This window comes from Leptonychotes weddellii, chromosome 5 (genome assembly GCF_054177405.1).
Source record: "Leptonychotes weddellii isolate Sample4059 chromosome 5, ASM5417740v2, whole genome shotgun sequence".
NCBI lineage: Eukaryota > Metazoa > Chordata > Mammalia > Carnivora > Phocidae > Leptonychotes > Leptonychotes weddellii.
This window is the reverse complement of record NC_138373.1, coordinates 24,863,103-24,888,179: the sequence shown is the minus strand read 5'-3', so window position 1 is coordinate 24,888,179 and position 25,077 is coordinate 24,863,103. Positions and strand designations below refer to the sequence as shown.

General features: G+C 44.8%; 1 protein-coding gene across 6 annotated transcripts in view; it reads left to right on the top strand.

Annotated features, from left to right (window-relative positions):
• The window catches only part of BFAR (bifunctional apoptosis regulator), a 30,983-nt gene extending 7,275 nt beyond the window's left edge, over positions 1 to 23,708 (top strand). For 2 of the 6 annotated variants that reach the window (XM_031018936.2, XM_006728637.3), the window contains exons 2-8: positions 7,874 to 8,209; positions 9,590 to 9,794; positions 10,601 to 10,770; positions 13,261 to 13,405; positions 18,753 to 18,926; positions 20,425 to 20,627; positions 22,377 to 23,456. In XM_031018936.2, the coding sequence (XP_030874796.1) occupies positions 7,947 to 8,209; positions 9,590 to 9,794; positions 10,601 to 10,770; positions 13,261 to 13,405; positions 18,753 to 18,926; positions 20,425 to 20,627; positions 22,377 to 22,569 (1,353 nt within the window). In that variant the 5' untranslated portion in view covers positions 7,874 to 7,946 and the 3' untranslated portion in view covers positions 22,570 to 23,456. Of the gene's footprint in view, positions 1 to 7,873; positions 8,210 to 9,589; positions 9,795 to 10,600; positions 10,771 to 13,260; positions 13,406 to 18,752; positions 18,927 to 20,424; positions 20,628 to 22,376; positions 23,457 to 23,511 lie in introns of those variants that run through there. The other 4 variants (XM_081820000.1, XM_081820001.1, XM_031018941.2 and 1 more) reach the window with 4 other exon arrangements.
• Positions 23,709 to 25,077: the final 1,369 nt, after the last annotated feature.

The following is a 25,077-nucleotide window of genomic DNA, read 5'->3' as shown; positions in this document are numbered from 1 at the left end:
ATGAAAAGAAATAAATAGCCTAATTAAAGGCCCATATAAAGCCAGAATGTTTGTATTCTTGCAGTGAAACATCTTTGCTAAGTAATGATTGAGATCTTATTTTCAGGCTGCAATCCAATAAATTAGCCCTCCAAAGGATTATTCCTAAAACGTTAGGTATGTACTGTCGTCACAATTAATGTTTTGTTGAATAAACAGGTAGAACTGTAATTATATACCACTGAACAAAGCAGTTTGAGGATTATAACTTCTCAAGAGTTAACAATCGTTACGTGAAATCTTTATAAGCTAAGGTATAAAAATTCTCCACTTAAACTCAGAATTAATGGATTCTTTTTTTATAAATTCAATGCAAATTATTGTATTAATTGCTGTTGGGGTGACTAAGGGATCGAACAGGTGACAACAGTGTTCCCTCCTCCTTCCAGAGAGTAGCCCTCTAGATGAATCCACAGATAAGTACTTGACCAAGTCAAACAGTTGTCCTTCCACGGGAGCAGTAGCCTTCCTTCAGGTTCTTTAATCGGCCAGAATAATTGGGAGACTATTTGTATCCCAGCCCTTTTTCTTCCTTCATAGAGTTTTCAGATAACTATAGCCTGTCTGTTAGGTGTTTTTTTGGCGAAACACAGAAAAGGTTACAGTGATAGAGATCTTGGAATTGCCCAAGTAATCAAACTGTGATCATTGTTTCCTATCAGTTATGCCAACAGATCATGCCCATGAACATTTTAGAAAAGGTCAACTGTACAGTTTGTTCATGTCATATTTCACATATTCATGTTTTCTAAAACTTTATGCCATTTCTTGACACTGAAATTTTAGAGATGGTATTTTCCTCAGGAAGTAATATCTTTCCAGGTGTTTTAAAAGTTACATTGGTGAGATGTCAGAACAAGTTGTTGATTATATGGCATGAGCATGAGAACAACTTTTGGATTCCTCACTTACACGGTTTGAGAAGTGTCACACACCTGGACGTGGAAGAAGAGACCACATTTACTGAACACTTCCTATGTGCTGGTGCTTACTTATATGTGTCTCCTTAATGCTCATGACAGCTTTGTGAGGTCGGCGGCGGTGACCCCATTCCTTATGTATGCTAATGGGAGACTTAGAATGACTGATTTGCCCACAATCTCATGGCTCATAAATAGTGAGACTGGGACTCAGAACCTGTCTTCTGAAAGAGGGAGAAAGAGCAACACCATATGAAAGCCTGTCCAAAGGCCAGATGTCACCACAGTGGAGTGGTGGCTGCCCATGTGGAGACTGTTCCAGGATACAAAGGGTGGAAGCTCATGGCAATAGTATTTACCTCACCTTGGAAAGGCTCACCTGGGTTCATTATAACCACTCTAGGAAGCAGAGGGCTGTAGAACATTTAAAAAGTCTTTATCCTGGGGGCACCTGGGTGGTTCATTCGGTTAAGTATCCAACTCTTGATTTCAGCTCAGGTCATAATCTCAGGGTTGTGAGATCAAGCCCCGATTCAGGCTCTGCGCTCAGCAGGGAATCTGCTTGAGATTCTCTCCTTCTCCCTCTCCTCCTGCTTGCACTCTCTCCCTCTCTCCCTCCCTCTCTCTCTCTCTCCAAAATAAATAAATCTTTAATGGGGTGCCTGGGTGGCTCAGTCGGTCAAGTGTCTGCCTTCAGTTCAGGTCATGATCTCAGGGTCCTGGGATCGAGCTCCACATGGGGCTCCCTGCTCAGTGGGGAGTCTGCTTCTCCCTTTCCCTTTCCCTCTCCCTCTGCCTCTGCCCTCTGCTCATGCTCCCTCTGTCTCAAATAAATAAATAAATAAAATCTTTTATCCTGGGGCTCCTGGGTGGCTCAGTCAGTTAAACCTCTGACTCTTGGTTTCGACTCAGATCATAATCTCAGGGTCATGAGATGGAGCCCTGCATGGGGCTTCGCACTCAACAGGGAGTCTGCTTGGGATTCTCTCCCTTTCCCTCTCCCTACCCCTCTGTTCCTTCCCACTGCATGGGTGCTCTCTCCCTCTCTGACACACACACAAATAAATAAAATCTTTAAAAATTTTTTAAAAAGTCTTTATCTTGGTGGATAAACAGGAGCTTTTAACTTTATTTGGATCTTGATCCTCTTTGAGAACCTAATAAAAACTATAGATTTCGTTCAAGCAAGTGCTCATGTTACTCACTCCTGTGTACAAACACAAGCCTGGCATGTAATTTTGGAGCACGCACGGACCTCTTGACTTGCCTCTGCAGACATCAGTTGAAGACCCAAATTTTTACTCAGAAACCACAGCTCTTCAGAGTGACTCAGGCCGCAGAGGTTAGCTGTACTCTTCAATTCTGTTCTGTTCAACCTGTCATTTTAAACTTGTCTCTATTTGCAGTTTTGCAGACTTTTCCAAACTCAGGCATTCTTCCCCCTTAGTTTTGAACTAGGTAATTAACACTTGTCATTTCATGTGACGCTTGCACGCAAACCAAAGTGTATCCCTGTGAACAGGGCACAGGGGGTAGAGAATGGACTGGATCTCCTCCCCCAGTCCTCTCTGGAGCCTTGGAGACAGAGAAAGAAGACAGTAGGCCACAGGGACATTCTCCTGCTTCCTTGTGAAGGAACTCGGAAAGAGCCAGCAAAACCCTCTCCCAGCTCCTGCTGTGGGCTGAATTTATAGAGAACATCTCTAAACATCCTCAAGAACACTGGCTTTCTCAAAGAGGTCTTTAATCATTGCCAGTGCAGGAGGATTGTTGACCCACAGCTTGGAACTTTGGTGTCTGAGCTACATTTTATCACTTAAGAGGTACTTTCTTCCTCCAAAAGTGCTGTTTTCCCTCATGGAAATAACCCAAAAGCAGACAGACAGAAATAGCAAAAGATCAACTGACTTCGGTTAAGATTGTACTCTTTCTCTGTTAGCTTTCACATTTTGAATGTAGGGTAACCTGAAACTAGCCACGTTCCTAAGAGGTAATCAAAGTCTATGCAGTTTCTAGTTTGTTAAAGACAGTTTTGAGACAAAACTAGTGGCCACTTCAGCTTTTCAAAATATGACTTAAAAATACCTTTTAGATGCCATTGTGTGGTTTGTTTTCTCTCATGAGAAATAAATTTTAAGAGCTGGTAAGGTAGGGAATGGCTTTATACCTTCTAGTGGTGTTTTTTAATATTTTATTTATTTATTTGACAGAGAGAGCACAAGCAGGTGGGAGGGGTAAAGAGAGAGGGAGACACAGACTCCCCACTGAGCAGGGAGCGTGATGTGGGACTCGATCCCTGGACCCTGGGATCCTGACCTGAGCCGAAGGCAGACACTTAACCAACTGAGCCACCCAGGCGCTCTTACCTTCTAGTTCTAAAAGGCTAATTGGTGAGGGGTTCAGTCTGTTAAGCATCTGCCTTTGGCTCGGGTCATGATCTCGGAGTCCTGGGATCGAGCCCTGCATCGGGCTCCTTGCTCAGTGGAAGAGTCTGCTTCTCCCTCTGTCTGTGCCTCTGCCCGCCACTCATGCTCTCTCTCTCTCTCTCAGATAAATAAAATCTTCTAAAAAAATAAAAGGCTAATTGCTAAGAAATGAATTTCAATACATATTGTCATTTCTCTGCAAATTACTCTGAAATGCATACACTTCGCCTCATTCTTAACTCCCATCTACAGTTTTGTATCTCCAGCTGCTCACTCAGCAATTCTACTTGGAAGTCTTATCATCACCTCAAACTTAAGTTTTCTAAAATTCCACTTCTTTCTAAGATCAGCCCCATGTGCTCACAGTGACCCATTTCTATCACAAGTACCTTTCTTCTTCCCTAGCTCTGACACCTAGGCAGCATCTTTGATCACTTTCCCTCTAGTCACCAGAGCCCATAAATTATTTTCTTAATGTCTCTCAGATACATTGATCCCTTTCTTTATCGCTTTTCATTCCTTTGCTCTTTTCATTTTTTGTCACCTTAGTCCTAGAAGTGATAAACATTTTACTTCTAAGTTATCCTAGTGTGGTCCTCCTACCTGAGGGGATTTATCGTACTCAAGCACAGCTTTGCTGATCTGATTGCCCCTGAAGCCTTTATGTGTTCCCATCGGCCCACCTGTCATTAACTAGGCACACAAGACCCCTATATCAGACCTGTAGCTCTGGGTCACTCACTGGTCCCCATGAAAATACTGACAGCAGTGCCCAAGTCAGGCCCCTCTTTTCTGACCCCGTGCCCAGCCCTCACTGGGAGCCTCAGGATCTTTCCTCTGACCCTGAATCCAAATGAGATCCTAAATGTACCTAAGGGGGCCTGCCCAATGCCCAGCTCACAGGAGATGCCTAATAAATAGCAGTGGTTCGGGGAGCCTGGGTGGCTCATTCGGTTAAGCATCTACCTTTGGCTCATGTCATGTTCTCAGGGTCCTGGGATCGGGCCCCATGTCCAGCTCCTTGCTCAGCGGGGAGTCTGTTTGTCCCTCTCCCTCTGCCCCTCCCTGCCCCCATTCATGCACATGAACTCTCTCTCTCTCAAATAAATAAAATCTTAAAAAAATAATACTGATAAGCAAATAAATAGCAGTGGGTCAATTATTATTTCCTGGGATAATGTTCTTATGGCAGCTGTTTAATCAGCATTAGCCAGATAAAGGAACTACTTTATCGAAATGATTCCTTTTTCTAAAAACCTATGTAAGATCTCCCACTTCCTTAGCAATTTGAAGAGACTGCCCAAAGGAGAGCAACTTAGGAATTTTTTTTAATGTTCCTAAACATACAAATAATAAACAAATATGATTGATTATCAGAAATGATTTAAAGTTTGTCATTAAGAACATTTATTTGAAGTTTTCCAAAAAGAACAGTTTTTGGGTTTTTTTTTTTAAGATTTTATTTTTATTTTTTTTATTTTTTTATTTTTTTTTTTAAAGATTTTATTTATTTATTCATGAGAGATAGAGAGAGAGAGAGAGGCAGAGGCAGAGGGAGAAGCAGGCTCCCTGCGGAGCAGGGAGCCCGATGTGGGACTCAATCCCAGGACCCTGGGATCATGACCTGAGCTGAAGGCAGACGCTTAACCGACTGAGCCACCCAGGCGTCCCTAAGATTTTATTTTTAAATAACCTCTACACCCAGCATGGGGCTCAAACTCATAACTCCGAGATCGAGAGTCTCATGCTTCACCACTGAGCCAGCCAGGCGCCCCAAAAGGAACAGTTTAGGCCTCACAGAAGGTTGTTCCCCTCTTTACTATCATTTATTATTATGAATAACATTAATTTAATTATATTTTAAAATTGTATATCTTATATTTAATCTTTTAACTTTATCTTTGCCTAATTATCTTTTTAGTACTGATGAGGAATCTCTATTCCACTTTAACACTGAGTTTAAAATTCAGTTGTTTATTCTTTTTTTTTTTTTTTTTTTTGCGAGAGAGAGAATGAGAGACAGAGAGCATGAGAGGGAGGAGGGTCAGAGGGAGAAGCAGACTCCCTGCTGAGCAGGGAGCCTGATGTGGGACTCGATCCCGGGACTCCAGGATCATGACCTGAGCCGAAGGCAGTCGCTTAACCAACTGAGCCACCCAGGCGCCCTCTCAGTTGTTTATTCTTTCCGTTGAAAATCCCCCACTGGTGTTGGGCCAAAAGGAATATAACTTTTTTTTTTTTACAATTTCATATATATTTTTACAATTATTGTAACGTTACACATTTTCATTAAGAACAACCTGATAAATACAGAAAACCAAAACCAAAAGAATCACAACCCTCCCCCACCCAACATATCCAGACCTGCTACAAATACTTCATTGTATTTTCTTCTAGTCTTTGTTTATAGATTTGCTTTTTTTTTTTTCAGATTTTGTTTTATTTATTTTAGAGAGAAAGTAGGGGGAAGGAGTAGAGGGAGAGGGAAAGAATCTTAGGCAGACTCTGCCCTGAGCACCAGCTGTCGCTAGGGTCAGTCTCCGGACTTGAGATCAGGACCTGAGCAGAAACCAAGAGTCAGTCGCTCAACTGACTGAGCTACCCAGGTGCCCCTAGATTTGCTTAAAATATAGTGCTCTATGTAAGTATAATACATCACTTTGTAAAAGGTGATACAGTGCCGGTGGCTCAGTCAGTTGAGCATCCAGCTCTGGGTTTCGGCTCAGGTCATGATCTCAGGGTCTTTAGATCCAGCCCCATGTCAGGCCCCATGCTTAGTGCAGAATCTGCTGGGGTTGCTCTCTCCCACTCCCCCTCTGCCCCTCCCCACTCTCCCTCCTACACGCACTAGTGTGCACATGCGGTCGCTCGCTCGCTCTCTCAAATAAGTAAATCTTTCAAAATAATAAAAGGTGATACAATTCTCATGACTCTATTTAAAAGCAGGTAAATTGCTACCATCTGTGCTTTACTTACCACGTGCCAGTCTGTACGAGGCACTTCACTTGCATTCTCACGTTTAATTCTTAAACCCTCCCAGTGGGGTAAATGCTATTACCACCCCCACTTATACATGAGGAAGCTGAGTCTCTAGGAAGTCCAGTCCCCAGAGCTACTGAAGGGCAGACATGGAATAAGACCCCAGGCAACCCAGACCTGGAACCTGTTTCTTAACCACTGTACCCGGAATGTGTCAAAACTTGAGCCCTTTCTTGCATGACCACCATGAGTGATGAAGTGATTGACTTCCCTTGTCTTCACAATAGCGAGGTGGAGAAACCCTTACCCATCAGCGCCTCTACTGTAGTAATACCGGGAATACTGTGAATAATCATTTCATTAGCCCCTGTTTATGCCATATACCATCCTTGCCACTTAACTTTCAGTGTCTCTAATCTTTACCAGAAGCCTTGAAGGTTTCTGTTAACCACCATTTCACAGTTGAGAACACAGGACTCAGAGAGCTCAAGTAACTTATGCGTAGTCACGGAGCACGTGATTGAGGAGCTAGGATTCTAATTCCATGGTGTTCCATACTTCCACTCCATAAAACAATCTCCTAAGACCCAGATAAGAACGAGAAGAGTATGGTCCTTTGCCGTTTGCTTACTACTAACACTAGCATGTTTCTGTGGCACCAGATTGGCCAAATCAGAGGGCGTGATGTGTGTTTGGATTGAAAGGGTATATTGAGCCCCAGGGGAGTTGCTCTGGCACAGGGCACTTCAGAAAACAAGGTTTCACTCACTTTTTCGTACTATTCTTGTGGGAGCCTCTGCAATCACATGTTTATGAAATAAATAATTACCTAACGAGAAGGCAGATTTGTCTGGATAAAAAAGGCATTATTTACATGAAGTACATCTGTTATTGCCAACTCCAGACATTTTACTGGCCCAAAAAGCTGTTTTGTTTTGTTTTGTTTTGTTTAAATCATACACATGAGGGGCGCCTGGGTGGCTCAGTTGGTTAAGCAACTGCCTTCGGCTCAGGTCATGATCCTGGAGTCCCGGGATCGAGTCCCGCATCGGGCTCCCTGCTCAGCGGGGAGTCTGCTTCTCCCTCTGACCCTCCCCCCTCTCATGCTCTCTGTCTCTCATTCTCGCTCTCTCAGATGAATAAATAAATCTTTAAAAAATAATAATAATAAATAAATAAATCATACACATGAAAGGACTTGAGAAATTTAATTGGGAGAACTGAGGCCAGAGGAATTACATTTTCCAAGTAAGTTAGTGAAAGAAGAGGATCCAGGATTCTCCACTGCCCCCAAGTCCATTGAGCTTTCCGCTACATTGTTTTGCTTCACCTAATTTTCAGAAGTATGACAGAGCAGAAAAATTCAGCGAGGTTTATTTGGTTTATGGAATGTGAATTTTTAGACATTAAGTTGGTCACATATAAAAATTGCCTTTACTAGAACGGCAGTAATCTCAAACACCTGCTAAACTGTGGCCCCGTTCTGTTGTTGTCTTTTTTTTTTTCTAGATTTAATGATGCTTTGCAACAGTCTCTAAGTCTGAAGCTTTCTGTGCCTGTGCATCCCAGGATTTGCTAAGATATGGAGGAGCCTCCTCAGAACGATCTGAACACGATGACCCAAGAGAAGGATGACCCTCTCCAGAGCACCAGCCCTCAGATTTCTGTTAGTGAATTTTCTTGCCACTGCTGTTACGACATCCTGGTTAACCCCACCACTTTGAACTGTGGGCATAGCTTCTGCCGGCACTGCCTAGCTTTGTGGTGGGCTTCTTCCAAGAAAACAGAGTGTCCAGAATGCAGAGAAAAATGGGAAGGTTTCCCTAAAGTCAATATTCTCCTCAGGTAATGCTCAGTCCGTATCGGTCGCCCGTGCAGCGAGCAGTGTGCTTTCTCTTCACGGGAGCAACCAAGCTTGAGAGGGCCAGAGGCGCAGAGCCGCCCTCCTCCATGGTCACTCTAGATCTGCTGGTGTGTGCGTCAGGGAGCCCAGGGACTGCAGACCCAGACGCCCTTCCTCCCAGCTGATCGTGATCTGTCTGTGATTGTTTATCATAAAGGAGAAAAAGAAATTCTGGGTATCAGACCATTGCTTATAATCCTTTGTCATATAACACTTTTTATTGATTTGTATCTACTGCAGACACCTAGGTCTAATAGAGAAAGTGGTATAACTGCACAATTCTGTACAAATCAGTTTGATGCTGATTTTCATCATCTTTGACTAAATTCTGTTCCAGTTTTCATATCAATCGAGGTAGCTTCTCATGCATACAACAGATGGCAAGACCTTTCAGATAGTAGGTTCTTTTCTGCTTCTGTCCATAATATTTATAATGTACCTGTGAGGTCTTTGAGGCTAAAATGCTTGCTTTTCTTCTGTTGCCTTCTTGATACCAACAGAGTACCCGAAAGCTCCATGAAAACATTAACCTAACATTCTCTTTTGCATATGAGATATATTTACAAGTACTTTGCTCTCATCTGCCAGCCTGGTTTACCTGACGGTTGCTCTTAAATTGAAGGAAGATTCTCTGATTATGGGTAATTGAAAATGGAGAACCCTATAGTAGGACCTAATGGTCTTCCTCTTACTACTCAACTCCACTTGTTTTCTTTTTTATGAATTAATTTTTAATAACATAAGCAATACATAGATACCTTCAATTGCTTATATTCTTCTTAAAAAATTAGAATTATTACTGATAAAGTTAAAGACCCCTTGGACCTCTCTTTCCCTATCTTGCCATCCTTCCTTCCTTTTTTCCCCAGAGTCATTTAGTTATGACTTAGTTATGATTTCCTTCAGATTTTGAAAAATACTTTTATACATATGTGTGCCAGTAGGAAATCGAAATATTTCCTCACGTCTGTGGTGTACTCTCTGTATGGTTCTACAGTTTACTGTTTTCATTCAACGATGTGTGTGTCTTAAATGTACCCATCTAGATACAAGTGATACCCAGTAAATCCATTTTTAAAACCATGCAGCATTCCATTGTGTGAATAGACCATGTTTTATTTGACTATTTCTCTAACCATTGACGTGTAAGTTGTTTCTCATTTTTTGCTGTTACCAACAGGGCCATAACCAACCTTCTTGTCCATTCTTCTAAAGTGCTTGTATATTATTAAATCTTGACTGTTAGTTCGATTTTAACCTCTAAACATTATAAGATTTAGGCAGATAACTGTCTTGTGATTTTTTTTTCCTATTCTCCATAGGGATGCCATTGAAAAATTATTTCCCGATGCCATTAGAATGCGATTTGAAGACATTCGGCACAATAATGACATAGTCCAGAGTCTTGCAGCCTTTCAGAAATACGGGAATGATCAGGTTCCTTTAGCTCCAAACACAGGCCGAGTGAATCCTCAGAGAGGCGGGGGATTCTTTTCTGGAGTGCTCACCGCTTTAACTGGTGTGGCAGTAAGTTTATCTCTGTGTTTCTCTGCCCCTGCCCTCCACAGTTTCCACTGAAGTCGGTTCCTTTGTAATTGATGGCATACCTGTATGCGATGATTCACTGCGTGCATGGACATCTGCTGGGTTGTATGATTCTTCGGGGATGCTTCGTACTCAAGTAGTCAGCGTCATATTCAGAGCCCAGTTATTGTTAGCTTTATTCCATTTCATGCTCTTCATAACCTCTGCAATAGCCACTGTTATTACTCTCATTTTGTCTGTTTATTTCTTTTTATGATTATTTTTAACCTAAGCTCCATGCCTAGCATGGGGCTTGAACTCATGACCCTGGGATCAAGAGTCGCATGCTCTACTGACTGAGCCAGCCAGGCGCCCCTACCGTTCCCACTTTAGAGGAGAGGAGACCGATGCAAGGAGGTATTAGAACTGAAATTCGAGACCATGTCTACCTTGATGGTCCAGTCTCGAGCACGGCACTTTACTAACATCCCATGGACAGACTGTTTTCTTTTCAGTTCCATGCTACAACAATTTAAAGGTTACACATTTTCCAGCAAAAAAAGGCACATGATAAGTCCATTATACCGGCCAAGATGTTGGGGTCAAAGGGTGCAGTGCCCCCAGATGCTCTGCACTGAGTCCTGTTTCTGACTCTGTTCCCTCATGGCCTTACCCCCCAGCAGTGAGAGGACCCCCCCCGCCGAGAGTTCCGCTCCCCCTCTCTCTTTGCTTCCTTGTACCAACGTGGCATCATTCCCTTCACGCTCAGCCTCTGACCTTCTGTGTTAAGGGCTCTCCCTCTTCCCCAGGTGGTCCTGCTCGTGTATCACTGGAGCAGCAGGGAATCTGAGCACGACCTCCTGGTCCACAAGGCCGTGGCCAAGTGGACAGCGGAAGAAGTCGTCCTCTGGCTGGAACAGCTGGGCCCTTGGGCCTCTCTCTACAGAGACAGGTTTTTAGCGGAAAGAGTAAATGGAAGGTGAGAAGCAATATCTTCTGACATTTTTTTTTAAGCTGCTTTATTGAGATACGATCCACATACTATAAAATTCACCTATTTTTTTTTTTTTTAAGATTTTATTTATTTATTTGACAGAGAGAGACACAGTGAGAGAGGGAACACAAGCAGGGGGAGAGGGAGAAGCAGGCTTCCCGCTGAGCAGGGAGCCCGATGAGGGGCTTGATCCCAGGACCCTGGGATCATGACCTAAGCCGAAGGAACGACTGAGCCACCCAGGCGCCCTAAAAGTCACCTATTTAAAGTGTACAATCCATGGTGTTCAGTATATTCATAGATGGGTGCAGCCATCACCCCAGTCTAGTTTTAGAACATTTTCATCACGCCAAAAAGAAAGCTCTTACTCTTTTGCCATCAGTCCTCATAACCCCCGGTAACCACCGTTCTCCTTGCTGTCTCAATGGATTTGCCTATTTAGACTATTTTGTATAAATGGAACCAGACAATATTCATGACCTTTTGGGTCTGGCTTTTTCACCTCGCAGAATATTTTCAAGGTTCATCCAAGTTGTCACAGGTGTCAATGCCTCTTGCATTTTTTATTGCTGAGTAATATTCCAGTTGGTGGCTAAACCACATTTCATTTATCCATCCTTCTGTTGATGGACGCTTGGGTTGGCTCCGTTTGGGGACTGTTACGAACAGTGCCACCGTGATCCTCAGCATACAGGTTTTTGTGTAGATCTGCATTTCCAGTACTCTCTTGGAGTGGAATTGCTGGGTCATAAAGTAAATCCTTGTGTTTAACTTTTTGAGGAGCTGCCAGACTTTTTCCAAAGCAGCTGAACCATTTTATGTTATTGACATTTTGTGTGTTTCTTCTTGATTACAAAAGAAGCAGGTATTTACTACTTATTTAAAAATAATAATGTAGAACTATAGGGTATTGGAAGTGAAATACCCTCATAATTCTACTCTTCAGGGAAAACCACCATGGTCATCTTTCTGGACATCTTTCCAGATTTTTTTTCCATGTTTATACAGAGATACACATAAATGTATTTTTTTTTTAAGATTTTATTTATCTGACAGAGAGAGACACAGCGAGAGAGGGAACACAAGCAAGGGGAGTGGGAGAGGGAGAAGCAGGCTTCCCACTGAGCAGGGAGCCCAATGCAGAGCTCAATCCCAGGACTCTGGGATCATGACCTGAGCCGAAGGCAGACGCTTAACGACTGAGCCACCCAGGCGCCCCTATTATTTATTTGTTTAAACTGAAAATGCAATTATACTAACCAGACCTGTGTTTATATATGTGTATGTATATATGCATGTATGTGTATATCCGGAGTCTATTTGATCTCTCCCAAAACAAATCTGGATTGTTTCCTTTTTCCTGTTCTAAGCAGTTCCAAGCAATGTTGTAGCAAATGCCCTGATACAAGGAACTCCCGTATCGAATTGCCAGGCTCTAGGGAGGCCCGCTTATGCCCATCAGCATTTCCCCTCGCCCCCTTCCAGAGCCCTGTCCATCTTTACTGGAGTCTTTCCTTTCCCGGAGGGACTGTGGAAGGATAGTACTTAGCGCACCACGCAGTGCCAAGAGCAGCCGCGATCCGCTTGTCCCGGACGGCCGTCCACTCACTGCCCCCTGGAACTGGGCTTTCAGCACTTGACCCTCCTTTGGGAAAGCCAAATGCTCCCACTCAAATTGTCTGTTTTTTGTAAGAATTAGCACCTCTCCCCAGTTGTGGTTAAAAAAATTTTTTTTTCTCTACCTACCTAATACATGTTTGAGTAATTGCCTTCCTTCCAGAAGATAGATTCCTAGAACTGGAATTTCTGGGTCAAAGGACATAAACCTTTACAACTTGGATAAATGTTTCCAAATTCCCCAGAAAAGGAAATCAGCCTCCATCCATCCACCAGCGAGCGGTCGTGTGCCCGTGGGGCTCTCAGCTGTTGCTGCACCAGGGTGTTTTTAACGATGAATGATTGTTGAGGTGGAGTCATGTTTTCTGATGAAAGGGATCAGACAAGGGAGCTGCCATCGTTTTTCTTAAATTACTACCCCCAAACAGCTACTCTTAAAATCATAACATTTTATTGGATTTCTTTCCAATTTTTTTTTTTCTATATATACACATTTTGAAAAATAGGGCAGTATGTGAGAGGTCATCCTGCGTAGCTGGGAGATCAGAGGTTAGGAGCAAAAGAGACCAGGCTGTGCCTTAGCTGAGCCACTTGATGTCTCCAAGCCATTTTTTCAGCCACAAAATGGCCATCATGCCACCTACTGGGCAGAATTGTTAAATGGATCTGTGGTGACTCACGGAAGTCATTTTAGAGAGTCACGAAGATTCAGTGGTTTGCTGTTATTACTGTTATGCCATATACTAAGTGTCTTAACTTACTCAAGCCTAAAGCATTTGTGCTGGTAGGATGCAAGCCTGACTGTGAAGAGTTTGCCTTCAAAAGAAATCTTCTCCTGCTACTCCCCCTCCCCGACAGGTTGCTTTTAACCCTGACAGAGGAAGAATTCTCAAGGGCGCCATATACCGTAGAAAACAGCAGCCACAGAAGAGCCATCCTCCTGGAACTGGAGCGTGTCAAAGCCCTAGGTGTGAAGCCACCCCAAAATCTCTGGGAATATAAGGTGAACTCTTTTTTTTTTTTTTTTTTAATTGAGAAAAGTGTAGAGAACAGCCTCTCCGTCATCTGCATGCCCACTGAGTAGGAAAACATCACAGACCCCCCTGAAGCCCCCAGCTCCCCACCCTCTCTAGAGGTACCATGCTCCTGCCGCTGAGCTGGGGGTCCCTACTTGTGTCGGGGTGTGCGTACACAAGCACTAGGAGTGTTGTTTCACGGGTCCCTAACCTTCACGGAAGGGGCCTGAACTGAGCACGTCCTTCTGCAAGTAGCAACCTCTCTGGCCCCAGTTCACTCCTGTTCGCTTTCGAGCACGTGCTAGTTGAGGCCTTGTCCTGTCAGTGAACCCTGAGATCCTTTCCCTTTTTGCTATTAGAAACAGTGCTGCTGTGGAAATTCTTTGGACATTCTCATGCTTTACGGTGTGTACTGCGGAACGGGATTGCTAGCTCACAGGCAATACACATCTCCAACTTTATGAGTTGAAGATAAGTTACTCTTCACCGTGACTGCACCACAGATAAGATTTAGCAAATACTGTACCATAAAACGAATATTTTTTATTATAAAATATCTGGAATGAATACTGACTTGTATCCTAAAAAAGATAGCATGGAGAAAAGTAATTACAAATGATCCATAAGTCCATAGGGAAAAAATGCTCACTCATAATTAAAGAAGTGCAAACTGAAATAAGCAGATGGCATCGTTTTCACCTCTGTGGTCTTGTCAAGGACAAGAGCATCATAATCTAAGGAAAGAGACGCTCGTGTGTTCTGTGGATCCTAAATATGGTGCAGTCTCTGTGGAGAGCAGTTTATCAATAACTAGTAAAATTTAAACCGCCCCCACCGCCTGACCTGCAGTTTCACTTCTTAGCACATAGAGCACGGGTAGCATGGTCTGGGGGTCAAGGGCAGGGCAGCTGCGCCCCTTTCCAGGCTCCTCCAGGGCACGCTGGCTGTGGAGCAACAGCAGGCCCCGGGCCCCATGTGCCCATCTCCTCCTCGGTAATCACAGAGAGAACCGAACTTTGAGTCCCCAAACGTCATCCGATGAGACGCTCACCGCAGCATCGTTGGTAATAGCAGCACACGGAAATCAAGGGAAGTGCCCATCATGAGGACAGGTTAAATAAAGAGGGCACACCCATACATATAACCAGTACAGAAGAAGGTAGAAGGTGGGGACTCTGGGTGTGCCGGTAAGGAAGGATGCCCAAGTTGTACTGTTAACTGCAAATAAAGAAAAGCACATTGGAAAATAGACACATTTGTATGTATCTGTATGTTCGCATTTGCATAGAATATTTGTGGAAGGATACACAAACTGTTAGTGTTTTCATCTAGGGGTTGGGACTTGGACAGAAGGGAGAATTTTATTGTCAATACATTTCTGTGCCTTTTGGAAAACATTGTGTTGACTTGGTACACATATTATTTTAAAACTAAAAAAACACTTGTTTTAGAATTTTTGAAGACGGGGCATGGAGGAGGTTTGTTGTTTTGTGCGTTATTGCTGACTCTCTATTTAAAATACGTAAAAGTAATCTTAATATTAACCAGAGCAAATGGGAACGCGATTCTGGACCCAGGCAGAATCTTATCAGTTGGCTCCTTCAGGTCTTCTGAGCGAGCAGCCCCTCCCAGAGGGTGGCCATTTGACAAATCGCCAATGAGCCGACAGGTCCAAAGGTGTGTGATAAGATTCTTCCAGCCCTAGTGTCCGGGTGCAATTCTTATTCTCATTCGACATGAAAGAAACAGCTCCCCACTGAAGTGCTATCGTCATAACCACCTTACCGGGTAGTTGCTTTTCCTCCTTTTCTGATAGGAAGCCAAGCACTCACACTGACACCAGACCCACAAAGAGGTAACCTGCTCATCTCCCTTTCTCTTGTACTAACCATGATGTGGCTGGCCATACTCCAACTTTATTTCTGGGACCAGTGCTCCTTTAGATCTTGCATATTTTACAAAAACAGTATTGCCCCCAAGGCGATTGACTGGTGGGAGGTGAAGAATAAAAAAAAGTCTTGGATAATTTGTGATCTGTGGCCCCCTCCAAAATACCACAGTACATAAACAGATGTATAGTATATCTGCGGTATTCACATTTCATGGGGAGGCAGGATTATGAAAAAAAAAATGTTTTTAAAAGGGGATAATAATAAAAAAAAAACAGGTTGGGAAACATTTTTGAATGATGAATTACTCCCATGTCTATTTCTCACCTACGTTAGGATGCAAAGGTATTTACTATGGAAAATTCCAAACATACACAAAAGCAGGGTAACACTACAGAACTGCCAGGTACCCTTCCCAGCTACAGCAACTTATGTCCATGTTGATTTCAGTGATTCCCCCACCTACTCCCACCCCTGACTATTTTGAAAATCTAAGATACCTTTTTTTTTTTTTTTTAAGATTTTATTTATTTATTTGAGACAGAGAGCACATGAGAGGGGGAAGGGTCAGAGGGAGAAGCAGGCTCCCCGCCGAGCAGGGAGCCCGATGCGGGACTCGATCCCGGGACTCCAGGATCATGACCTGAGCCAAAGGCAGTCGCTTAACCAACTGAGCCACCCAGGCGCCCTAAGATACCTTATTTTTCATAGGTAAATATTTCATTGTGAATCTCTAAAAAGTAAAGACTCTTTTAAAAAGAAAACTAGGAGCACCTGGGTGGCTCAGTCGGTTAAGTGTCTACCTTCAGCTCAGGACATGATCCCAGGGTCCTGGGGTCGAGCCCCATGTCCAGGACCCCCAGCTCAGGGGGGAGTCTGCTTCTCCCTCCCCCCACCCCGTTCTCTCTCTGTCTCACTGTCTGTCTCTCAAATAAATAAAATCTTTTTTTAAAAATTTAAAAACAAAACTAAATTCCCTGATATCACATAACTTGGCAGTATTTAAATGTACTACATCTTTTTTTCTTCCAGTTCATTTGTTCCAAACAAGGTCTACATTTGGCCATTGTGTCTCTCAAGTCTCTTGTAGTGTATGGATTCTCCCTCCCTGTTTTTGTTATCCTGCATTTATTTGTTGATGAAACTCAATAGTTTTGCCTGTAGTTTGCCTCCATCTTGAATTCAGCTGTTTGTCTCTCTGTGGTGTCACCTGACAGGTTCTACTATCTCCTGCATATCCCATAATCCAGTAGTTATATCTAGAAGCTTGCATTGGTTTGGGTATTTGACAAGACTACTTCATAGGTGGTGGCGTTTTCTTCCATCAAGAGGCTCATGATATCTAATTGTTTCTTTCTGACGGTAGCAGCCACCATGATCATTGATTCTTTACTTGCAAAATGGTGATACTGTAATTCTCTCATTTCTTCATTTTTTTTTATTGAGAGAAAGAGAGCACAAGGTGGGGGTGGGGGCAGAAGGAGAGAGAGGAAGAATTGCAAGTAGACTCCCCACTGAGCATGGAGCCCGATGCAAGGGCTCCATCTCACGACCTTGAGATCATGACCTGAGCTAAAACCAAGAGTCAGCTGCTTAACTGAGTGGGCCACCCAGGTGTCCCTCGGTTGTTTTGTTTCTTCTTTTTCTTTTTTTTTTTTTTTTAAGATTTTATTTATTTATTTGAGAGAGAGAATGAGAGAGAGAGAGCATGAGAGGGGGGAGGGTCAGAGGGAGAAGCAGACTCCCTGCTGAGCAGGGAGCCCGATGCAGGACTCGATCCCGGGACTCCAGGATCATGACCTGAGCTGAAGGCAGTCGCTTAACCAACTGAGCCACCCAGGCGCCCGGTTGTTTTGTTTCTTAACTTCCACATAGGAGTGAAATCATACGGTGTTTGTCCTTCTCTGATTTAGTTCATTTAGCATAATACCCTCTAGCTCCATCTGTGTCATTGCAGATGACAAGCTTTCATTCTTTTTTTTATGGCTGAATATATTCCATTGTGCATATATATATATATATATATAGCACATCTCCTTTCTCTATTCATCAGTTTGATAAGTTTTGACATATTGCACACACCTGTGAAACCATCACCATCAAGGTAGCGAACATATCCATCACTCCCCAAAGCTACCTCCTGCCCCTTTGTTGAGCCCTGCTACCCACCCCTCCCCATTCAAATAAGTGCATGGTGCTAACACACTGATCCAACTTGGCATTTCTCTAAGAACTAATGATATTGAGCATCTTTTTATGTGCTTATTTGCCATCCTTATTATAAATCTTCTTTGGTGAAGTAGCCATTCATACCTTTTGCCCATTTTATATGATGCTTAGTAGGGTCCCAAGTAAACTGAATCACTTTGAAATTACTTTTATAATCAGGAAAAATATAAATACCCATTCTTCATAGCAAAATTTACCGCAATGATGAAAATGAAAATAAATTGTCCACAGTCCCACCTGAGGGTCAAACACAGTTTACTTTGCATTTTGCTCTATTTTCTTCCAGACAATTTTCTCTGCATAGTTTAAATGGTCCTTCTGTTTGTCTATTCATTCCACAAACACTTATATCTATTGTGAGCCCGGTGCTCCTCTAGGGACAGATGCGAAGGAGGCCTGGCTTCTATGGGGCCGACAGCAGAGAGATCAGATTGCTATATGTCTTTGAATGTTGTTTCACCTAACGGTGTAACACGAGCATTACCCAAAATTGCCCATATTCATTTTTCAATGGCTGTGTGAACTCTGTGCTAAAACAGCTACTGTAACTTCATTATTTAGGTCGCAGATTCCACTTGCTCTGTCATACACAATGCAGCACTAAACATTTTATGTGTAAAGCCTTCTGTATTTCTGATGACTTTTATTTTAAGTGGTGCGCACTCATACACTGGTTAAATTAAACTTTTTTTTGAGAGAGTGCATGTGAGCGTGGGTGGGGGGTACAGAGGGAGAGGGAGAGAGAGAATCTTAAGCAGGCTCCCACACCCAGCGCAGAGCCCGACATGGGGCTCAATCTCACGACCCTGAGTTCATGACCTGAGCTGAAACCAACAGTCAGATGCTTAACCGACTGAGCCACCCAGGTGCCCCTAAATTAAACATTTTTAAGACTCTTTGATACAGTTTACAGAATTGTTTTCCAAAAAGGTTGGGTTTTATTAGCAGTGCCTAGGGTATGTATCTCAGCTCCCCACAACCCCTCCTGACAAAGCCATGGAGAAAGATTGGGGCTTTATTAAGCATAGCCCAACATACTGATTACTTGGACTCTTCTTGCCATTCATTCATTTGTTCATTCATCCATTCATTCATTGTCTGTGCAAACCACACAAGAAAGGCTGATGGCAAAGGGTGTGAGACTGTGGAGGAGCACGGGTGGGAAGCTGGCCACCACCGTTGTAATGCGGCCCTGTCCCCGCCTTGTCCTCTGCAGGCTGTGAACCCAGGCAGGTCCCTGTTCCTGCTGTATGCCCTCAAGAGCTCCCCGAGACTTGGTCTGCTATACCTCTACCTATTTGACTACACAGACACCTTCTTACCCTTCATCCACACCATCTGCCCTCTGCAAGAAGACAGTTCCGGGGAGGACACCATCACCAGGCTTTTGGTAGGTCTGCAGAGCGCCTTGAATGCAATGATTCTGCCACTCCTCAGCATGCTCTGGAGTTGGAGACAGGACTGTAGCTGTCATGGAAGAGCCAACAGCACCCAGCCTTAAGGAGAAACCCTCTAAGAGGACACAGAGCAGACCCCCCCCACTCCCAAAAGCCAGTTTTATTTCCTACATTACACAGCAAGAGGGGCTACCCTCTGGACCTGAAATATTTGGGGGGGGCAGGGGAACAGCATCGCTTTTGTTCTAAATTTAGAAGATAGCCTAGGTCTAGATTGCCCGAGGGTTAGATCTATGGACCTTCCAGCTTGGTCATCTGTCTGTTAAGAGAATCCCCAAAGGATGATTATTTGTCCCACCGCAGGGCAGGGTTAGCATCTACCCCAGGGGCCTCAGAAGAGTAAGCCTCATCCACCTCACTGATAGGAGTTGTCACATCAGCTGACCACAGGCCCCTGGCAGAGACAGTTAGGCACCTTGGCTTTTGTGTCTTCAGTGTGACCCATGGAGTCCTCCAGAATTGTTGGTGGATCCCACTTTTCTCTGTGTCTGGTTTCTCTGTGTCTGGTTGGTATTTCAGGGAATGTCCTTTGCATTGCTGCTCTTGGGGCCGTCCCTCGGATCTGTTTAAATCAAAAGTCACATGGTTATAGGAATCGTCATATATGATCCATACCCATAAATATCAAAGCAGAATTCCTAAATTTCCAAAGACGCTTTTTAAAATACTTCAGTCAAGTGTCTGCCTAACTGACTTGAGCCTTGGGTGTAGTTTAAAGCCTGCTGATGAGCCCCTATGCAGTGTTTATCTAATTACCCAGTTTCCTGCTGTTACCTGCCCTTGCTGGACTGGGAGCACAGAGACCTCCCTGCCTTTCCATTTTAACAAGCCCCAACAACCCCTGCCCACTCAGCAGGCTCACTTTCTTCTTGAAATAGTATCTGCTCCATTGTACACAGTCCTGCTGAGCTTCCATAAGCCTTCTGGATGCCTCCATGAGTTGTTTAAATGCTCTGGTTATGGTTAATTATTTGCTAATATCTGTAGTTAGAGTTTTTTATTTTCCGCAGAACTACTTTTTCAAGGTGTATGTTTAATTTTCCCATGATCTGTTACCATTGCAGTGCAGCTAAGATGTCGAATTTAGAAAACTGTCTGAGTTACCCATGCAGTGAGGAAGAAATTTAAAAACTGGTCTAATTTCAATTCATTGCATCCTCATTATTTATACTTCATGCTTAGATTTTTACTTCTGAGTTTCCACTATTACATAAGAAGCATCTCAGTTCAACTTCTTTGGTAACATTTATCCAGTGTAAGATTAGTTATTATAAAGGTGAGCTGATGGATGGAAATCTCATGTTATGCTGTTGGATATGCAGGTGTTTTAATAAACGTAAGGTTCACTGTGAGGACCACAGTATTTTCTGTAAAAGTCAATCCTCACGATTTTTTGTGCCCACTTGTGCTTATTTTTATGTTATTTTAAAGGATCTTCGAGAGCCCACATGGAAACAATGGAGAGAATTTCTTCTCAAGTACTCCCTCCTTCCGTACCAGCTGATTGCTGAATTTGCTTGGGACTGGCTGGAGGTCCATTACTGGACATCACGGTTTCTCATCGTCAATGCCATGTTACTCTCGGTTCTGGAATTATTCTCCTTCTGGAGGATCTGGTCAAGAAGTGAACTGAAGTAAGTGTGTTTTTACATTGGAGATGGCTGACACAGCAGGCACTGAGAAAGACTAAGTGGTGGAAGGGTCCTCTCTGAAGTAGTAGGTAAACAGGAAAACAGTCCTTGGGCCCTGGTTTAGAAGCACTGCTTAAGCAGTGAATAGGAAACTGTCCTCATGTTTGGGGGCAGGGAAGTTTTCATGGTGCTCACTGTTCAAGAGTTTCTCCATATATCTTATCCCCGTGTAATAACATATCATGTACTTCTGGGGGCGGGGGTGTGCATGAAGGATTGTATTAAGGAATACATAAGTGAGAAGAAAAGGGTTCTTTATGGAGAGGGCACTGTGGTAGAGCATAAAGAGATCTGGTGAGGAATTCTGTAGGCATGAGTTCTAATCCTGCTCGGCCACTGAGCAGGACAATAATCACTTCTCTGGATTAATGTGGAAAATGAGAGCATTGGGCTAGCCAGTCGGAGTCAGGACTCTTGGTTGCATGTGATAGAAACCAGCCCGGGGGTACCTGGGTGGCTCAGTCATTAAGCATCTGCCTTCGGCTCAGGTCATGATCCCAGGGTCCTGGGATCGAGCCCCACGTCAGGCTCCCTGCTCACTGGGAAGCCTGCTTCTCCCCCTCCCACTCCTCCTGCTTGTGTTCCCTCTCTCACTCTCTCTCTCTGTCAAATAAATAAAATCTTTAAAAAAAAAGGAAAAGAAACCAGCCCGAATTGGCTTTCCCAAAAAGAGAGATGCCCCACCAAGGCTTCCCGCACGGCTGGATCCAGAGACCCAAACGCTGTCGTCAGGACTGATCCTCTCCCTCTCGCAGCCCTGCTCTTTGCTCTGTTCAGCCTCCAGCAGCTCTCTTCACGCAGGGCCCATGGTCACTCGGGGCACAGATCTGAGCAGCTTAGAACCCCTGGTGGAGAGAGAGCACTTCTTTCCCCATAGCACTTACAGTCTCGGGGCTCACACTCCTTCGCTCTGATTGGCCCTGCCTGGGTCCCATGCCCACCCAGACCTATCACCTGGTGCCGGGGTATGCCAGGCTCTCCTTGTCCAGGCTCAAGGCATCCCCTCACCCCCAACCAGGGGTTGGCTTCAGATCCACCGAGACCACATGGAAAAGAAAGGGGAAGGAGGCACCCAGAAGGAAAACTCAGGAAGTGTTTCCAAAAGAAAGAGGGTGGCTAGTGGGCAGGCAGAAGTAACACAGCCCCACACCAGCATCCTTAACAGCCTTAAACATCCCATGACTCAAAGAGTTCTTGGCCTCGTCAGTCAGGAACAGCCCTATAAATAGTTCCAAAAACCTGACAAGAATCTCCTTTTGATTTATTTAGGCTCATGGTTAATTGAGCCCCTCCTCTGCCCCTGGTTCTCTGCCGGGCGCTGCAGATGTTTTGGTAAAGAACCAGACAGTCTGGACTCTGAAGGCCCATAGCCTTACAGAGAAAATACGGATATTAAATACATACAAGTGCGACCCAGCGACGAAGCCGGTGGGGCTGTGCTGGGGGGTGGGGGGGTCCTCGCCCGGTGTGGGGACCAGGACCAGGCACACCCCGCAGGCTGCATGCTGGGAGTGGAGGATGGTGGGTCAGGCAGAGGCACGCCTCAGGCAAGCAGGGCCAGGAAGCAGGGTGTCTGCAGCAGCAACGGCCAGGCTCCGCTCTGGGAGAAGGCCCAGGGCCCGAGCACTTTGGCGTCATCATTAGAAACAGCATCACCATTCCACCTCTCAGATGCTTCTCTTCTTTTCCCAGGACCGTGCCTCAGAGGATGTGGAGCCATTTTTGGAAAGTATCAACACAGGGGCTTTTTGTGGCCATGTTCTGGCCCCTGATTCCTCAGTTTGTTTGCAACTGTTTATTTTACTGGGCCCTGTACTTCAACCCAATTATTAACATTGATCTCGTGGTCAAGGAAGTCCGACGGCTGGAAACCCAGGTGTTTTGACTTGCACTGCGCAGGCCCTGAGAGACTCTTTCAGCCTCCTTGACGTTGGAGCATTGATGCTTGAGCAAAGGGGGACGGGGGGGAGCAGACTTCCTATTTCTGCGCCTCGTGAACAAGGTGCTGCTTTGTCTGTGAGAGGCTCCAGCCAGGTCCTCTCTCCCATGCCCGTGGCATCCTGGCGGCAGGGACTGACAGCCCAGAGCTCGGCTGACCCAGCAGCAGCACCTCCCAGCCCGCCACCCTCCGCACAGGGACTGCGGAGGCCCGCTCCACCACGGCTCTCAGGGACCCACGGCCCCAGAGGATGCATGTGGCCACGGCAGGAGGCTGCCGCGTCAGCGGGCCCGCTTGACAAAGGCTCCCGGCGCGAGTTGCAGCCCAAGGCCGAACCCAAGACCTGGCTCGCTGGGGCCAGGCCCGTCCTCTAAGGCAAATTTAGGAAAACCAGAAGATTTTGTCATAGGCGTAGACAGTTGCACATAAAAAATGCAGAGGAGAAGCCCAAATCTGATGGACGATTCTGTATTATTAAAGAGTTGCTAGAAGATTTGTCAAGAGTTAAGCGTCCAAAAGGATTCTGTTTGAGACTAGACTGGTGGTCAGACTGTCATCAGGTTTTCCGTGCATAATCACTGCGAGTTTGGATCCCTGACTCAGGGGTGGGGATTGAGTAGGATGTCAGGCACTAATGGAGAATGACTCGCATCAGGCTGAGCTGCCTCAGTGCTACTGAAAATGATTGTTGTGGGGTTGGTTGGTTTTGTTTGCAGGAATTTAATATCCAGGATAATCCTTTTGTTCAAGGAAACATTTTGTACATTGACCTTGCACTGTATAATCTTACTGTCCTGTTCTGATGTATAAAACAGCAAGTATAATTACACCAAGTGCTGTAACTGTAAATATGAATGAGATGAAGCAGGGCCTTTTCTTTCCTTCCAGTGTAAAGACAGCAGGTGTGAACGTGAGCCGTTGGAAGATCGGCCCTGCAGAGGTAGGCTTCCATCCACAGTGTTGTTTTGTGACTCCACGAACCCTTCATTAATCCTTTGGACCTCTGAACATTTCCCTCAAACTTTGCATCCGAAAGTTTGAAGATACCACTTGAAAGTAAAATAAAGATTTTTATATAGATAAAAGTGCTATCTAGAGAAAAAGAGAATTGCTTAGAAAACGTGAAGAAAATCTGCACTGCCCCATACAGCCTGCTAGTCACACGAAGTGCCCCAGCCTGACGCGAGAGCCGCCCTGCGGTGTCTCACGTGAAAAGGAGGGAGAGTGTTTTTCTTCCTCCTGCGCTTGCTCATTAGGCCCCAGGGCTGCCAGGTCTTCCCCCTGTCACTGACCACATAGCAGGTCTGGGGACTCCACACACTATTTGCACATCCCTGGCCTGGTGCCTTGCACAGTTACTGTTCTTTCCAGCTGAGCACGGGGAGGCTGGTTGGCATCGGTGGGGCTGGGCCCAGGCCAGACTGCCAGTCCAGTGCCCCCACGTGTACCCTGTGGGCTCACAGCATCCCCCACCTCCTCCCCGCATCCTGCTTCAAGGATGAGTGAGTAATAGCCACATACGCGCTGGGAAGGAGGAAGTGCAGACGGGCTGGGCCGGACTCTTGCTTCTTGTTGCCAGAGTGGGGACAGGCACTGGCTGCCTGTCTCAGCCCTCAGACCCTCTCAATCATAACGGGCTTGGGTACCCCAGGCGGGGCATTTACTGAAAATATTCAGGCCCTTTGATGCAGAAATTGCACTTCAGTGAGTCTGGTGTAAGAGAGCAAGAATTCCTGTCCCCATTCAAGGTCCTTCTAGCTGGACTACGAATCAAATTGACAAGAGACAGATCAATGGAAAATCAAACTTAACTTTGTACATACGGGGAATCCACACAGGCAGGGCAATTCCAAAGACGGGCAAAACGAGGCCAAATGTCATCCTGAACTAAGGTAGGGATGTGGGCCGTCAGAGGGAAGGAATGCAGATGTTGGGTAATGAGCTGTTTGCCCTGCCACGCAGATGGGCCACTCAGAACTGATCTCTGGTACTAACCCTCATTCTAGGACAGACCCCCAATTTAGATTCTTCTAGGTAGTTAAAAGGAGGGGCAAAAGTTTCTCTTGAGCCCGCAGGGTCTCTGCTGCCTTCAGTTCAAAATAATCTCCATACCCATCTTGGGGTGGCCTGCCCTCGGCCGTGACACTAGGTTAAGGAACAATAAAAAGGGAGGTGGTGGGGTGTAGCAAAGATTTATTCATTAGCATCCTCGTCACGTCAATAGTCGATAAAAACTGGAAATATCAATACCCAAAAGTGGGCAATCTATAAAACAGTATGTTATACAGTTACTTAAATTGAAGTTTCCAAAGGTGGTTTTTTTTTTTTTAAAGATTTTATTTATTTATTTGACAGAGAGAGACACAGCGAGAGAGGGAACACAAGCAGCGGGAGTGGGAGAGGGAGAAGCAGGCTTCCCGCGGAGCAGGGAGCCCGATGTGGGGCTCGATCCCA